Source organism: Coloeus monedula (assembly GCF_965178545.1).
Source record: "Coloeus monedula genome assembly, chromosome: 3".
In the NCBI taxonomy this organism is placed as follows: domain Eukaryota; kingdom Metazoa; phylum Chordata; class Aves; order Passeriformes; family Corvidae; genus Coloeus; species Coloeus monedula.
Window position 1 is genome coordinate 30,742,060 of NC_138783.1, and position 12,899 is coordinate 30,754,958.

The 12,899-nt window shown below is 41.4% G+C and overlaps 1 protein-coding gene across 1 annotated transcript in view; it reads right to left on the reverse strand.

The window, feature by feature from the left end:
- LOC309570781 (ovostatin-like) overlaps nucleotides 1–11,012 on the reverse strand; it is a gene marked incomplete at both ends in the record, with an annotated part of 30,552 nt that extends 19,540 nt beyond the window's left edge. The window contains 7 exons of the mRNA XM_082277794.1: nucleotides 69–237; nucleotides 1,296–1,316; nucleotides 2,198–2,250; nucleotides 3,387–3,543; nucleotides 3,878–4,061; nucleotides 4,580–4,704; nucleotides 10,986–11,012. Of these exons, the coding sequence (XP_082133920.1) occupies nucleotides 69–237; nucleotides 1,296–1,316; nucleotides 2,198–2,250; nucleotides 3,387–3,543; nucleotides 3,878–4,061; nucleotides 4,580–4,704; nucleotides 10,986–11,012 (736 nt within the window). The remainder of the gene's footprint in view (nucleotides 1–68; nucleotides 238–1,295; nucleotides 1,317–2,197; nucleotides 2,251–3,386; nucleotides 3,544–3,877; nucleotides 4,062–4,579; nucleotides 4,705–10,985) is intronic.
- Nucleotides 11,013–12,899: the final 1,887 nt, after the last annotated feature.

The window sequence follows — 12,899 nt, forward strand, 5'->3', positions numbered from 1 at the left end:
CAGTCAAAAGGGTTGCTTGATATGGGCTCATCTCTAATAATGTTTTCTACACTGAGTAAAAAAAATACCATATTCCACCACAAGGAAGGAGTGACTTGTTTTGTCTCCTGACTTCTTTGCTACAATAATTTTGTAGCTCCCCAGGATAGGCTCTTCAGTGAGTGGGAATTCTAGCTGAATAATGTTCATCTCTGACTTCACATTTTGCCACTGAAAGATCCTGTTGCCTCTTGGATCCTGAAGAAAAAAAGAATACAGACTCACAGGCTTTTTGCCTTGGAAATCTTTTGCTTTTAGCACACAAAACCAGCAACAAAGTAGAAAACAGAGCAGATTGCTTTAATGCATTGGAGAAGCTGCTTAATGCAAACACATTGAGTTAAATCACGCCTTTGTACTCTGATTATTCATGTTATTATTGATGTTGCTAGATTCTCATCTATTGTTCTCAGATTTAGGCATCCTCTGCCAGCCTACTTATTAGTCTCAATCATCAGGGGAAGTTGCATAATACTGCTCTTCCTGCTCTTTAGTATATGTCGCTCTAGATTTGTACCACGAGGGGAGAGAAAGAAAATCTTCTTTGTGCTTTCCCTTCAGACAAGTTTATCCCATGCAAATCTTGGCCTTTAGCAACCCCAGACTTTTTTTCAGCTGCCAGGAAAAGGAAGGAAGCATTAACTGGGGTGGCATTTTCCTCTCAGTATATGTTATGCTAGTTAGACTAAAGAAAACACATTCACACCATTTGCTTGACTCTTTACAGCAATAACTGGAAGAAAAACATGTGGAGAGCTCAAAATATGTATGTTTTCACTGCAAAGAAAATAAAGTCTCCTCACTTCACAGTGTAAAATGAAAACTTGTAAGTTTGTATGCTTGTAAAAAACTTCTATGCTGTCTAGACATGAGCTGCAATTGTGTTAAAAATCACCAGAAAATGCCATGAAAGTACTAAGATCACTAGTAGTTGTATTCACAACCTATATTTGTTCATTGTTTTTAGCAGCACTAGAGTTACAGAAAGATATATCCCAAAATAAGTTGAGCAAACTGGGGAAAGGGGAGGGGAGTCAAAGGCAGATATAAGAACACTACAACTTTCGACTGCTGGAATGATTATATGTGTGCTTTCCACGTCAGTCAGGCTCAAAGAGCATCCCTGTGTTTTGTGGAGTTTCTGTTGATTTTTGCTGGTGTACTCAGCAGCAGAATTTGCCTGTGTATGGACACATACAAACCCACATAAGGACGTGTGCCCTGAGTAATTCAGTACAAAGACAAAAATTTCTTACCTGAATTGAAATCAGTGGGTACTGAAATAGGAAAAAACAAAGTGGAAGAAGATTAGAAGGCTGATCAAACAAAAATTATTTTTTCTCAAGACTGTGAGAAATGTATAACCAATATTCAGTATAATACCATTAATTAGAGGTGCTCATCTCTTACTTTGATCAGCTTAACAGCAATTTTACTTCAATAAGAAGCTTTCATAAAGGAGAGCGATGAAATGAGAATGGTGGGACAGTTTCTGATCATAGTGTTTTTAGTGCAATCTCAGAGCATATGAGTGAGCAGAGTTATAGAGGTGCACACAAACCATGATTTGGGCTTCGTTTTAGCACCAGCTCTTTTGTTACTGCAGTGCTGTCTCCTGCATTACAAGCACAGGAGAGGAGGTCAGTGGAGACCCTTCCATTGATTGGCTTATGGACTATGAGCATGAAGAGAGACTGCTGGCAGTGGAAAGAATACCTCTGAGGAGATAAACAATTGTGATAACAACTTCCTCTTTCATTTCCCCCATTTCTAAAATGGGCAAAGTGCCAGGTGGATGATTTACTGATGCCTGCAAGCAACAATTGCTGAACGGCTATAGCAGGAGACTGAACCATGGGCTTTCTGGTCAGAGCAAAGATAATGTCTGTGGCAATGAAGTGGAGGGGTTTTTTAAGCCTCTTTCCCAGCGACAGCAGAAGTTGTTGTGTCAGGAATTCAAACTACTGCACGCTTGCCTTCTTCCCTGTGCCTCTAATGACAGGGTGGATTACAGCATGTGCTTATGAAATCAGGTAAATTCTTTGGCATTTAGTCTCTGCAACATCTCGTTTTATCCACAGCAATCCTTTATGTAAAATTTGAGAAGAAGTTGTCTCCCAGAAGTTTTAAATCCAGGGGAATATTACTGGTCACTCACCTTCTCCTGAACAGGTTTAAAATTGAAATCCAGGGCAACAACACGAAACCTCACTGGAAAGGCAAGGAACAGGGTGTTAGCATTGACCATAGTTTGTTTGTCTGAGCATGATTTTTGCATTCATTAGTACTCCCAGTTTCACAGGATCTTCCAACAGTCCCACTTGCACAGGATGCACATAATGAAGTGCATCTGAAGGTAGAAGAATCCTACACAGACTTTGATTAAGGGACTTTTCCCTAGCATGAAGTTCTTGTACTCCCTCATAAAAGTTTCCTTTAATGTTACTAGTGAAAATTTTACTTCCATAAAAGTTTAACCTCACAGAAAGGGGATGACTGAACAAATAAAACTGCATTAACTTTTAATAATTTAGTTTAGTCTGCTGCTTTTCCCAGCTCAAAACCAAGCCATTTGACCAATAATCTACCCATGCTGGACACCTTGGTGGCACCAAATTCCAACTGGTAAGCTTTCCTTCATACTATGTATCTATGTAGATAGAACTCAATTAAAGTAAAACTAACCTAGTCTTATGGCAGCATTATGTGACTAATCTCTGGGAAGAAGTTTTCTTCTAGTGTTTCCTAAAGTGGGTGCTAGAAGCCTTAACACCAAGAAGTGAATTGAAGAATAGATCTAGATAAATGTAGCCCTGCTTAATGGCCAGGTGAGAAGCATGGGTAAGGGAATAGCATAAGTGCAAGAATGCAACATGAAAATCCAAAGTCCAAATACATCAGGAGCCAGAAGGTAAATAGCATGATTTTGTCTTTAACCACTTATAACTAATTTCAAAGTAATGGATTTCACTCTTGGTGTTTAGACTATTTTGATGCTGACCAGCACCACAGAGGGAAGACTCTGGAAGCATGGTTTTATGCCAGGTAGTGATCTATTCACCTCTTCCCACTATCCTGGCCTGTCATCAGTAATGAAACAGCAGCAGTGATAGCTTCTGCCACCTGGGAGGAAGGGACAAAGAAAAAATAGAGATCATGGGATGACGGTCTCCTGACATCCTGAAGAAGATTCCCTAAGCTACACAGCAAACAACTGTAATAGTTTTAACAGAAACTCTGACGAAACTGCCTAGAGTGTAGCTCAGCCTGAAAAACACCAGGCAGAGAAATTCTGTCTGAAGAAATTGCCTCCTAAGGCCCATGTTATAGACAAAGTGAACATTCACCGGTCTGTCCTGGTCTGTAGATGGGTTTGTCTGTCTGCACGAAGACAATGCTGTCTGTGTTCCAGATCATCACCGACCGCCGCTCCTCTAGGCTGATGGTGGTGCCCTTGGCAGAGAAGGAGATGAAAGCCAGTGGTGCAGAGTGGACAGGAGGAATCTGTGAAAAAAACAGGAAAACATGGAGAGGTTGTTAGTCCTGAAGTAATTTGCCCCAGAACCTGCTGGATAGCAATATCTGTGGCCTGGGCTCCTATGAAGAGACACAGTCTCGCTTCTACCAACTTCATCACCTTTCTTGTGTCTTTTCTTACTACTGTTGTCTATAAAAAATGTCTCCTTGTCCATTACTGTGTTACTCTCCTATGCTTCCTTTTGCCTTAAACAAGTCTTATTTCTTTCCCTGCTTGTTCCTCTCATGCACTCTCTGCTTTAATTTTCTTGTCCCTGTTTGCATTTCTATTCCGTGGGGACATAAATGAAAATTAACTTACCTTGAAATTGAAGCATTGTAGACCACTGTTTGCTGTCACGGTTTTCTTAAAAATAGTGGTATTAACAGAGCTGTATTCTAGGATTACTCTGACGGATATTGTCTCATTGAGGTTAAGGAACTGCAGGCAAACCTGACCTGGAGAGTCATTTTGCAGGACAGCAGGCACCATCAGGACATACTGTCTGTGAGATCCAAACATCAAAGTGATCACACTCATATATAAAGGAGAAACAGCCTCCACAGGATAAAGCGAACACATAACACTGTTACTACTCAGTACCCAGTAATTACTTTACATTAAATATGACACACTGCCAGTGCTCCTCACTCTGTCCTGCAGCTCTGAACTAGCCCAGCCCTGGTATTGCCCCCAATTCTGGTATTGCCCCCAACTCTTGCCCTTTTGCCCTTTATCTGAGCCCTGGGCCCACCTGGTTTTAGCAAAACATCCTGCTGTCACTACTGCTATTGCCTTTTCTGGACACATGTCAACTTCTATGGAAGTTCTGCAATGGGTAGGAGGTCTGATCATATTATATGAGAATGATTCACTTGCCATCCCCATTCCACTTCAGCTCTCCAGATATAAAAGATGAGCCCTGGGAGTATTTAATATTTAGAGCAAAATTAATAACACTGATTAGCACTGTCTTTAAAGCCTTTCCATAAATACTAGTAGTAGCAATAGGGTAGTTCTTACGGCTCAGGTTCCTTTGCAGCAGTTACATGCCAGAGAAGAATAGCCAAAAGAAACTTCAGCCACATTTTGCTCACTGGGAGACAGAAGAAAGAGATAAGTTCTCTTCCTGCGAAACAATTCCTTGCCTACTAGTTTAACAGCTCTGCAGCATTGCTCACCCAGTGCTCCAGAGGAGAGGAAGTTGGCTCTTCAACTCCTGCCTGGCTCTTTCCTTGGATGTTAGTGCCTTTATAACTGCAGCAAGGGGTGGAGATCCCAGTCTATCCCATCCCTTGCAAGAACCTCCCCTAACACTACTGCAATCAAAATCAACCCACCGTCTCCAGACTGTAACACTTCACTGCAGTTCTCTGAATGTCTGCACAAAATATCTTTAGTGGTCCTGTTTTCAAGGGAAGGGGCTTCGGTTTTTACACTGAAACTTGTCCCAGCATGGAAAAGCACAAAATAAGTCTGTCAAACCAGATTAACAGTTGAAAGTTTTCCCCATTGTTCTTGGAATTTTCCATCTGGATTGACAGTCTGGGTGAAGTAGACTAATTTTCTATACTTTGTCACCAGATTCTGACTAAAATAATAGATTGACCTCTCTTTTTCCTTGTTTTATAGGTATTTTGAAAATTGATGAAATGGAAAAATAGAGAAGCTAGAAACAGAAAGAGATCTAAAAAGTCTTAGTTACTTCTACCTTAGCCATTGAGCACTTAACAGCATTGCTGAAGTTTGATTCATTTCAGCTTGGAATTATCCAGTTGCTGGGTCAATGGAAATTTGTTAGTTCCCCAGGTTTCCAGTTTTCACACCTGTGTGGAAGCTAATTGAGTTTTTTATTAGGGAGAAGGAAGTTCTTTTGTTCTTTTGTTCTCTAAAGAGAAAACAAAGCACTCAGGTGGGCTGCTCCCCACAAGAAAAACAATGCTGGAAAGCAGTTATTTGATAATTGTACTTAATTTTTTTTCCCATTAATATTGGTACAGTGTCTGTCTGGGATGAGGTTATGAAGTCAGCTTTCTCTGCAGTAGCCTGCTGTGCTTTGCATTTGAGGCTAGAACAGTGTTCATAACTCACCAGTGTTTTGGCAATTGTTGAAGAGAGCGTGCAGAGTGCCAAGGCTTTCTACTTCCCCCACCTCCCAGCCAAAAGCCAGCAGGCTTGGGGTGGGCAAGGGACTGGGAGGGACTACAGCCAGGACAGATGACCCAAACTGGCCAAAGGGATATAGTGTACCTACCATATGACACCATGCTTGGCAATAACAGGTGGGGGAAAGGAGGAGGAGGGACAACATCTGTGGCAACAGCATTTGTCTTCCAAAGCAACCACTACAAATGCTGAGGCCTTACTTCTCAGGGAGTGGTAGGAGATCTGCCTGCCAGTGGGAAGAAGTGAATAAGTCCCTCTTTTAGCTTCTCTTTCACGTGCACCTTCTGCTTTCCTTTTTAAACTGTTTTCATTTCAACCCACTAGTGTATTTGACTTCTTTCCTGGAAAATGGGAGTGAGTGGAAGATTGGGTGGCTGTTTGGCTGCTCCCTGGGGTCAACACACCACTGTACATTATCAACATGGCTAAATACTGTAGACCTGGAGCCAGAGAGCTATGGGTCCAAAGGGGGAGTACCTGTATGGGAGCACGATTTTCTCTAATATCCTGATATATTTTGTGACTGTTCCTTCTAGTTTCTTGCTAGTGTGTGAAATTTTCTTCAGTAGAAACACAGGACATATAGGATGGCTGTGAAATGTTTTTCACTTACGCCTTCAAATTTTTCACAGAAGTCTCAAACCATATGGAAATGGAACAGGGCAGAAGTAAGAGGTGTTTCCTCAGAGGTCTCTCTGTGGCATGGTGTGGGTGCTTAGAACACAGACAACAGTCTGAGGTTCTGTTCTGAAAGCCTGCTTCACTGTCATTTCTGTTGAAGAGGATCTCTACAGACTGTACAGTTTAGGAGCTTCACTAAGTATCAGGCTTTATTTCCTCTGCCATGGAATACCCATACCAGGAGCTGCCAAGAATAGAAATTCACTGATGAAGGCTTGAACTTGAGCTGACATTGTGAGAAAAAGACACGGTCAGAATTGCATGTTCTTAATTTTTGTGACTTTCTCAGGTAGTTACAAATTTATTGCAACATAACAAAGCATTAATTCCAAACAAGTGGATTTGACAATCATTACCATGCAGAAGCTTTCTGAGGCTGCTTTTGAAAGTTTGATCAGAGGGTCAGGTAGGTTAGGTGACATTCAAAGGTTGTAAAAGTAGAGAAGGGTAGTTGTGTATAGCTTACTGTTATAATGAGCAGGGGTTTTTCCCCAAATATAAGCTGGATTGTGACTTTGGGGCACTTTTGTATCTCCAAGAACTGGCACAGTTCAAGTCACAATGTCTTCTGTGCACATACACCTTCCGAGCAGTAACCAGATCAAGGACAAAGATTATCCATGCATCCTATATCCAGATAATTCACTGCACCAGTTTAAACCCTCCACTCACCACAATGAAGAAGGTGCATGTGGTAAGGAAATACACAAACAAAAAATGCAATCATCTGTAATAGAGAAGTTATTGCATCAATATGTTTGCAACCAAACAAGTCTCCTGTGTGAAAAAAAGCCTTTGTACACAACAAAGGAAACTAGAGGTCGTCCCATCTTCTTGGCTGTAACATGTAACAATTTGTCTTTCACAGGAAAATCAAACAACATTCTACTGGATAAAACAAAAATGTTGTTTTCAGGGTTATGAAACCATTGACTTTTTAAAAATGATTTTTTATCATTATTATTTGCTGACTGCATGTCTTTGCTTTTCAGATCCTACACATTCTTTTTAACTCAACTGCATGTGTGCAAGGAGCTTGTGAAGATTGCTCTATGGGGAAGTTAGACAGTTGATACTTCAACACCAGGTCACAGGACTGTATTTCATAGAATCAGAGGATGGTTTGGGTTGAAAGGGACCTTAAATACCATCCAGTTCCAGCCCCTCTGCTGTGGGCAGGGGCACCTTCCACTGGACCACATAGTTCAGAGCCCCAGCCAGCCTGACCTTGAACACTGCCAGGGATGTGGCATCCACAACTTCTCTAGGCAACCTGTGCCAGTGCCTCACCAACCCCACAGTAAGGAATTTCTTCCTAATATCTAACCTAAACCTACTCTCTTCCAGTTTGAATCCATTCCCCCTTGTCCTGTTACTACCTGGGCTTGTAAGTTGTATCTCTCCATATTTCTTGTGGCTTCAGATACTGGAAGAGGTTCTTGGGTTTGGGTAATGTTGGAGAAATGTCTGTATACAGATGGATTATCTTGCATTCTTGACTCAAAGGGAGCTTTTTGCCAGCCTAACTTTGAGAGTTACCTGAACCATAACTTTGGACCTCAGTTCCTGATGCTTAGCTGTAGCACACAGAGAGAGATCTGCATGTTTGTAGCTGGAGAGTAATGAGAGGAAGCCTTGGCAACAGTAGAATAAGCTGTCTGATTTAGTTAAATTTGGTTTACTTACCTTTATTAAAACATGTCCCTCCAGCTAAGTACACATAGCTTTCTGCCACTGAGAGGGTCCTGCTGCAGGCATAGTTAGCAAAAATTGTGCCTTTATGGTTGTGGTTTGGTTTATTTGGGGCACTAGATAAGTTCTACCAGTAAAAGATTATCTTTACAAATAAAATCTGTCCTGCTGTGAAAAGCTACAGTAATACTAAGCTGCGATTATTTTTTTCATGTTGAGCTGCTCAGTTACAGTAATTTCTCTGTCTTTCTGTATGATTTCTTGACCTCAAATTTCACTCACTATTACTCAAAAGAGCTCTATCTCTTTCCTGTGGGAATCATCAAATGGCTCTGGGAAAATTACAACAGTCTCTGGAGCTCCAGGATTTTTTCCTGTTTTTGAAGCATTTGTGGCTGCTCACATTTCATTTAGTTCTAGTACTCCTTCTCACTCATGCAGTCTAAAGCCAGCTTGGATGTGTCTGCAAGGTCTGTAACCATATATCTGTGGTGTAGGCACTGTCACCTTTCTTGTGAATGGCTTAACTGCTGCATTCAGAAGAGGATCAATGCAAAGAAACTTGGCTATTAAAGCTACAAAAATTAGTTGAAAAGCACTGAATCAATCTGTGATTTTGGCTATGACTGCTTCCTATAAAACCTTCTTTAAGAAGATTAGATTGTAACAATTTGTTTAGACATAGTAAAGGTTGAAATGCTTGGTTTGGCCCAGGTGTTTGGGGAACAATGCTGAAACATGGTAACTACAGATAAAGCCCTGCTCGGTCAATAGGGTCTCTAGTCAAGCATGCAAGATTTCTTTCATTGTTCTAAGACGTGAGCCTTGGCAAAGCCCTCTAGCAGCTCTGCAAGCTAAAAGGATAGTGAGGTCATAGAAGAAAATAAGTATATCCCTAGTGGAATAGTCGCAGCTTGCAGTGATTTTGATGAGTGATGGAATTTTTTTCAACAACATGTGGTGGTGGGGGGAACCACAGTTTATTTCAGTGGTCTGTGATGCCTGGAAAAGGCAGCCATATAAAAGATGGAGGTAGTTGAAGGTCAGCCAGTTGCAAGGATTCTGTTATGCCAATGACTCTGTTGAGTGAGGATGGGTCATCCACAACCTGTTTTCAAAACTGAGACCTTTCTCCATGTAAGTGTAGAGGCTGAGGTCTGAGCAGGCATAACTGTGTGAGCTGAATTATTGAGACTCTTTGCTGTGCAGTTTTGGTGACAGACACCAGTGAAAGGTGAGTGAAGCTGGAATCTGAGTACTGTCACTGCACCTGCACAAGCCTCAGAGTGGATACTAGTGGATATACAAATTAAATTATCTTTCCTAGTTATACACAGATTACCTGGCAGCTTTCAGGCTAAGCTATGAATGCAGTGCTACAATTAGGCTAAAAAGAGAGTCTGCATTACTTTTGGGAAGGCTTTGCAGTTTTACTGTCCTGGCATGGACAGGAACCAGAGTTTTTCAGCCCTCCTTTCTTTGTGGTCTTTATAGGCAGCATCAAGGGTTCAGTTCAAATGCGAAGAGGTTACCAATAAAATATCTGAATAAGCCCCTCAAAAAATCTCAGGTGCTTAGTAATTCATTCTTCACACTTGCAAATATAAATCAGGTTTTTATGACAAAGGGGAAAAGAAAATACTTAACAATGAGTACCAAGAGGGGAACATTTGATGTGTAATTCATAAAATGCAAGTAGTTAAGCCTTCCCCTGTGGTGGGACAACTAGTCTGGCTACATGCTGCCCCCCTAAACCTCTCATGCCAGCAATCAGCTCATGACTGGTTCTGAGAAATCATCCTGTGTACCAAGAGCTGACACAAGCTGCACATGATGTTGTCATTTATTGGCTCTCCTGGCTACCAGAAAGGTGTCTAAGACCAGCCATCTCTAGCATGCTGAGGGATGCCCAACTCATTCTCTGACCTTTTCATCTCTGACCAAACCCCTAACCCTTTGTTTCTATTTCACACCTGTGCACAACTATCCTCTCTTTACAGCTTCAACTTCTGCACTCTGAAGGTAGAAGCATTTACTTTCATTTCAGGTGAAAACTCATGACAGACACATGTGGAAAGAAGTAGCTCTCTGAGGCTTTCGTATTGCCATGGCTTTTCTCTGCTTTATGGAAAGCCTGTTTTTAAATTTCATTCTGCAGAAATGACTCATAAATGTATTGTAATGACAGATTTGTAAGTGTTTGAGGCTCCATTAGTCCTTATTTTCTGCTCCTTCCCTGGCTGGTTGCCCTTCTTCTCTGGATTGATTTAAGAAGGGTCTTACAGTTCTGCTTTCCCTTGGGATTTCAGCCATCAGCCTACAGATCCTACAAGGGCTCTACTGATGTAATCCTACCCCTAAAGTCCTTTCCTGGAGCTGCAGCCACTGTTGACATAAGAGACTTGAATCCTCTGAACTGCAGGTTGGTCTGTGGGAGAACTGTGAAGGAGCAGTGTTTGTACATGTGTCTTTGGATGCAGCTTTGTGGGCCAAAGGAAATTTCTTGGTCATATTTTCTGGAAAATGCTGTATGTCTAATCCAACTGCTCTGAGAAAGGAAGTGTGGATCTCACTTTAAGGCTGTAAAATGATGTTATCAGAACCAAAAGTTCATAGGAGATGAATGCAAGATGTAAGACTTACATCTTTTAGAGCAGAGGTTACCTCTTCTCATTTCTTTGAAGTCTGTCTTCAATGTAGGCATGATATTGCTAGGACTTGAATGTGAAAGAGAGCTTGGGGTTAGGAGTCTCTCACAACTGACTGATAACACTAAACGTTGGAGCCTCAGTCCTTGTGAGTACTTTGATCTTTTTGCCATTGACCAACATCTACCTTCTAAATCCATTTGTTGTTGTTGCAAAGGCTTTTTCTTTCCACGACGACATACCAGAAATGGAACTTGTTCCAGACGCATTATGGAAGGCATGCAAATGCTATTCAGAGCCTGCAGCTTTCTCTCCCTTTATCTGTTATTATTATCTACTTGGCAGCAAAACAATACTCTTGTGTTACCCGGTATATTAATTGCACTACTTTAAGGATGCCCCCCAGGGAGAGCCTGTTTGTGCCTTCAACCCCTGACCTTATGCCTGAAAAGTTTCTTTGACCCATTCCCTTCACATAAAGGCTATTTCTGCTTTGTCTGCAGTGAAAATATATTCTGCAGCTATACACTGAACTGCTGAGCACTGTACAGAACAAGCTGGAGGATCTGTCCTTGATGAAGACTTGTCAGTCTTTATTATCTTTTATTATCTTCCTAAACAGTTGAAGTTTCCAAGTTGTCTCAGGGCAAATAAGCTGGCCTCAGGCAAACAAGGAGTCAGAGAAAGTCCTGATTGTCCTCTTTTGAAGAGCTAGGTGGTTTTTATTGTTATTGACCCATAAATGACCAGCACTGGGCAAAACTGTCTGCTGGAGAGCACTGTGTGGAAATGAGGGAGTGACTGGAGCATCACATCCATGTCTAGTGTCACTCATAGTTGCTTGTAGCACAAGTGCTTTGCTATTACACAAAGCAGTGGCAGAGTCCTGGCAGTTTACACCTCTGTAAAAACCCCCCAGAGCCTGTCCTGGCACATTCCCTTGGACTACAGCAGATGGGCCCCATAGGAGCTGCTGGAAGAAGTGTAAGGAGGTAGATGATCTTTTTTGCACACTGAAAGTAAAAAGGAAGATTGATTCGTGATAATTTTAGAGCTCTAGAGCATCTTTCTAACTATAGCAATCAGAGTAAGGAAACTGAGTGTAAATGTATTGCATTTGGCATTTTTGGAGATGGGATACAGCCCTTACCATTTTCTGATTGATTCACATGGTCCTACAAGCTCAGTATCTGAAGGTCCTTTCAATTGTTACATCTTTTCATCTGACTTGCATTGAGGTTAAGCAAACTGTGTTTGTGAAGCAGCAGGTTCACATGATGCAAGTTCCACGAGAAAAAAAAAATGATTCAATAGTTGCACTGCAGTTAAAAGAGTTAAAGAGGTAAAAGAAGGCTGTAAAACACAGATTTTGCTAGGTACTGCTGGCATTGTTTTATCCACTCCCTCTCAGCCTAGTACTTTGGGAATTTGTAGTAACATTTAAATGCTGTGCTTCTGAAAGAATCTGCATTTCATATCAGTTTCCATCTGACCAGGCTTGCAGTTGGCCATTCACTGGAATGGCGTTAAACAAAGGCTTTTGTTTAGCAGCAGGCTGAGTTTACACAGCTGAGGAAGGTGGATTGAAGTAGCCTGACTGACCCCTCTTGAAGCTCACACAATCTTTTTTTGCTGACAGGGATGGGAGAGCAAGGGGGAGTTTAGGGTCAGTGAAAAGCAACTTGTCCCCTTAACATCTGCAGAGTCATAACTTATTTCTCAGCATGTGTCTGTCTGTAGCAAAAGTCACCCCAGGTCTCATGCAAACATGAAAAAATTGCTTTCAGTGTGACTTTTTGGGTCAAGGGTTGTGCCCAGCGGTTGCTTCTGATGGGAAGAGAAATGCTGGGGGTAGAAGCTCTGTGTCTTGAGCAGAATTGAAAGAGTTAAAACACACTCACAATATATTTTTTCTCAAAATATCATTATTTTTTTCACAAGGTAGAAATTCCACCAGAATCAGCAGGGAAGAAGCTACTCTTGTTTGTTGGTAAACCAAGCTTAAATGCAATTAAAATTAAAAAAAAAAGCAGAGAACGCCATTCTCATATTTCTGTCCATCTTAAGGAAAGTACCCATAAATGTAAGTGGCATATGTGCTCATAAATGTTGTTTTATGCATTAAAGTGCCCCTTCAGGCTCACCTGCACACACAG